Below are 4,414 nucleotides of genomic sequence, written 5' to 3' on the forward strand. Positions count from 1 at the left end.
ACCTGTACCAGCAGCACCTGTCGCATCTGCCACCGGTAGCACCACACCTTATTGCACCAACCAGTCAGGACCGCAGAACCAGCGTCTCGACAATGCTCAACTTCATCAAACGAAAACCCACGGCATTCTAGTTGACTAGTATCAGAAACTTCAATAGGTTCGACAGATCATTAAGCCTTTATTGTCGACGCAGGTTCTCAAGACCTTTTAGCAACCGCACAGGTCTACGTTTTGAATAAGTATCACCAACAGGTCCCGTGTCGAACGCTCATCGACACTTGTGCGTCGGCGAACTTTATGACCGAGGCTCTCGCCAAACGGTTAGGGATTCCATTAGGGAAATGCTCAATACCAATTGGAGCTCTTAATACCATGACGACCATCTCGAAACACACAGTTACGACGACCTTAAAATCAAAAACCAATAACTTCAGACGGACTTTGACTTTTTTGACAATACCGACAATATCCTCATTCATTCCAGACCAGCCTATTGACCGTGCACTCATAAATATTCCTAAGAATTTACAACTGGCGGACCCTACGTTCCATATACCCGCTTCCATTGACCTGTTGTTGGGCGCCGGAGTCGCCCTTTCTCTTTTAAGCGTCGCGTCGGACAGATAAACCTTTCACCCCCAGACGGTCCGGACTTATTTATACAAAAGACGAAACTAGGTTGGATCATTGGGGGGAGTGCCCCAGTTTCTAGACGTTTACAGGACACCCTTTGTTACGTGACCACAACAGTACAAGACGACTTAACTCGTTTTTGGGAGTTGGAAGATGGACCTCAAATCCAACGTTGGTCAGACGCGGAACGAGTATGCGGGGAGCATTTTCGACGAAACGTTCAACGGAATGCCGAGGGAAGGTACATAGTAGCCCTCCCATTTAACAACAGATTGTCACGATTGGGAGAGTCCAAGACAAGGGCTCTAAAACGCCTGACATCTTTAGAACGAAGATTACAATTCGACCGAAATCAATCTCAACAATACCAAGCAGTGTTGCAAGAGTATCTGGACTTAAAACATATGTCAGAGCTGCGAGACATCGACGAAATCGGAGACGGCTACTACTTGCCTCATCATGGCGTCACAAAGGTCACCAGCGAAACCACTAAATTGCGAGTGGTATTCGACGGTTCAGCAGCAACAACGACCGGTATTTCGCTCAACGAAACGTTACACATCGGGCCTAAAATTCAGGAAGATTTATTACTCATCCTTATCAGATTTAGAAGTCATCGTTTCGTTTTGATCGGAGACATCGAGAAAATGTATCGACAATTCATTGTCCGTCCGGAAGACCGGAAGTATCAACGAATTATTTGGCGCAATCCCGACGGTGAATTGAGAACTTTCGAATTAAATACAGTCACCTTCGGCCTATCGGCAGCACCATATTTAGCCATTCGCGGAAGATGAGGGACATCGATTTCCCATCGCTGCTCAAATCCTAACACGAGACTTCTACGTGGACGATCTACTTACAGGAACCTCATCAATAGAAGAAGCATTAATCTTACGAGAACAAATGATTCAACTACTAAAATCAGCCGGGTTACACATTCGACAATGGGCTTCGAATCACAAACCACTTTTACAGGGACTCCCGGAACAACATATTCACAAAAAACTGCATTTAGAAGAATCATCTACTATAAAAACATTAGGGGTCGTCTGGGAATCAACTGATGATGCAATCCGATATTCCGTGGCGAACGTATCCACAAACTCCATTACTAAACGCTCCATCAGCTCAGTGATTGCAAAAATTTACGACCCCTTAGGCCTCCTCGGTCCGGTTATAATAGTAGCAAAGGTTTTGCTACTAAAGGTCTGGACCTTGAAGGTCGATTGGGACGAGTCACTGCCAATGACCATACACACCGAATGGGTACGTTACTACACACAATTGCCACTGTTGAACAATGTCACGTTTCATAGGAAGACCATTATTAATGAACCCGTGCACATTGAGCTACATGGCTTCTGCGACGCAAGCGAGCGAGCTTACGGAGCCTGTGTTTACCTCCGGTCAACGGATACACATGGTAATTGTCAGGTGGAGCTTCTGTTAGCGAAATCCAAGGTGACGCCTTTGAAAACCCAATCGATCCCTCGGTTGGAATTGTGTGGAGCATTACTCCTTTCTTCTCTAGTCTCTACCGCACGAAAGGCATTACAGGTTACCATAAATCGCACCTTCTATTGGACCGACTCCGCGATCGTTTTACACTGGCTACGGACGTCGCCACACCTGCTCAAAACCTTCGTCGCCAACCGGATATCTGAGATTCAGAGCGAAACGACCATTTCGGATTGGCGACATGTGCCGACCACGGACAATCCAGCAGACCTCATCTCCAGAGGCCAAACACCGGAGGAATTCCTGAGACCATCAATATGGCACCACTGACCAAGGTGCTTACTTGGCGAAGAAGCACTTTGGCCAGACATAAATATACCCTGTCCAAGCAACCTACCTGAACAGAAAGGCATTGTTTGTTTGGCAACAACCAACTTTGACATTACCATCGTGGAACGATTTTCTTCATGGGGAAAATTAATTCGAGTCGTTGCACACTGCTTTCGGTGGAAACCGAATAATCGGTTAAAAGGAGCTCTCACAGCAACGGAATTGAGATACGCTCACGATGCCATAATCAAGCTCATACAACGGATCTACTTTTCAGATGAAATCAAGAACTTATCCATGAACGACAGTCGTGGAATGAAGGGCAAACTTCTACGTCTGAATCCCTTTTTAGACCGCCATGGACTTCTTGGAGTCGGTGGCCGCCTAAAAAACTCATTGATGCCATTTGGACAGCAGCATCCAATTATCCTTCCGAAGACCCGAGCCACCACACTCATAATTGAGAATGAACACCTTGCTCAATTACATGGAGGTACTCAGGCTACCCTATACGCGATTAGACGAAGATATTGGCCCATTGACGGCCGAAACCAGGTATGGCGAGTCATAAAGACCTGCACCCGTTGTTGTCGGGCTCGACCACCACCTGTGGCGTACGTCATGGGAGATCTACCTGCAGCCAGGGTCACGGAGTCTCGGCCTTTCAGCAGCGTTGGAGTCGATTACTGCGGCCCGTTCTTCATTAAAGAACGCAAACACCGGAACCGCAGTAAGATCAAGGTATACGTGGCAGTGTTCATCTGCCTCGCTGTGAAGGCAGTCCATTTAGAGGTCGTCAGCGAACTAACAACGGAAGCGTTCTTGGCCGCTCTCAGGCGATTCATCGCCAGAAGAGGGTTCTGTTCAGACTTGTATTCAGACAACGGGTCCAATTTCGTTGGCGCTAACAACGAATTACACGAACTGCGTTCACTATTACAATCCGATGATCATCGCGAGAAGGTCACCACGTTCCTCGCAGAACACTCCATTAATTGGAACTTCATCCCTCCGCTGACGCCCCACTTTGGAGGACTTTGGGAAGCTGCAGTCAAGTCCTTCAAGTATCATCTAAAACGTGTGGCAGGCACGGAGCTGTTCACCTTTGAAAACTTCAATACGTTAATAATCGAAATTGAATCCGTCCTTAATTCTCGCCCCCTCACACCAATCTCATCAGATCCAAATGACCTGCTAGTCCTCACCCCCGGTCACTTCCTGATCGGGGATTCCTTAACAAGTTTACGTGAACGAGATTTCAGAGACATTCCATCAAACCGCTTGTCCAGCTGGCAACACGTCCAGAAAGTAAAGCAGCATTTCTGGAAAAGATGGCATCGAGAATACCTCAACGAACTGACCACCCGCACTAAATGGACAAAGGGGGATCATCCGATAAAAAAGGACACAATCGTCCTGCTAAGGGAGGAGTTGGTCCCACTCTTGCACTGGCCCCTCGGCAGAGTCATCAAAGTCCACCCAGGCTCTGATGGCATCGTTCGTGCCGTCACGATTAAGACAGCTACAACCACACTGGACCGGAGCGTTAAACGACTTGTACCCTTACCCAATCAGGCAGATCAAGAAGGTCAAACCAACTGATCATGCAAATCAGGAACCCATATCATCACACATACATACACTCAACAAATAGGTAGCATTTTCAGTCATTCAATATTTAACTTTTGCATAATCTCCGGTAAATCCAGTCCGTCAGATCAACGTGATTAATTAAATCGTCCAGCATAATATATTATACTGTAATATACAGGGGCCTTGCCTCCCCCCGCCGCAATCTGTTGATTTCACGGCGGTGTTGCCTTATCATTTGTTGCCTTTCTCTTCTGTAAGTCTGGGAAAATAAATATTATGTTATTATTCATAAACAGTGGATAGACGAAGGAAATAACGTAGAAACATGAACGTAAAAAAACGACTTACGATATACTCATCTGGTTGGTATAAATCTAATAGCTGCGACCGCTGATAA

The 4,414-nt window shown here is 46.5% G+C and overlaps 2 protein-coding genes across 2 annotated transcripts; both read left to right on the plus strand.

Annotated features, from left to right (window-relative positions):
* Positions 1 to 861: 861 nt before the first annotated feature.
* Positions 862 to 2,424, plus strand: LOC143305950 (uncharacterized). The gene is made up of 3 exons (XM_076691283.1): positions 862 to 874; positions 961 to 1,167; positions 1,499 to 2,424. Exons 1-3 carry the CDS (start codon positions 862 to 864, stop codon positions 2,422 to 2,424), a joined length of 1,146 nt encoding a protein of 381 aa, XP_076547398.1.
* Positions 2,425 to 2,721: 297 nt separating this feature from the next.
* LOC117602863 (uncharacterized) lies at positions 2,722 to 4,026 on the plus strand. Its single transcript, XM_034321386.2, has one exon. The coding sequence runs from the start codon at positions 2,722 to 2,724 to the stop codon at positions 4,024 to 4,026; it is 1,305 nt and encodes a 434-aa protein (XP_034177277.2).
* The last annotated feature ends 388 nt before the right edge of the window (positions 4,027 to 4,414 follow it).

This window comes from Osmia lignaria, chromosome 12 (genome assembly GCF_051020975.1).
Source record: "Osmia lignaria lignaria isolate PbOS001 chromosome 12, iyOsmLign1, whole genome shotgun sequence".
Taxonomy (NCBI): Eukaryota; Metazoa; Arthropoda; class Insecta; order Hymenoptera; family Megachilidae; genus Osmia; species Osmia lignaria.

Excerpts from the sequence above, each read along its gene's own strand:
- LOC143305950 (XM_076691283.1), top strand. Across the intron at positions 1,168-1,498 it reads TTCAGCAGCAACAACGACCG|GAACCTCATCAATAGAAGAA; the intron begins GTATTTCGCTCA and ends ATCTACTTACAG.
- LOC117602863 (XM_034321386.2), top strand. The coding sequence starts at position 2,722 with ATGAACGACAGTCGTGGAATGAAGGGCAAACTTCTACGTCTGAATCCC.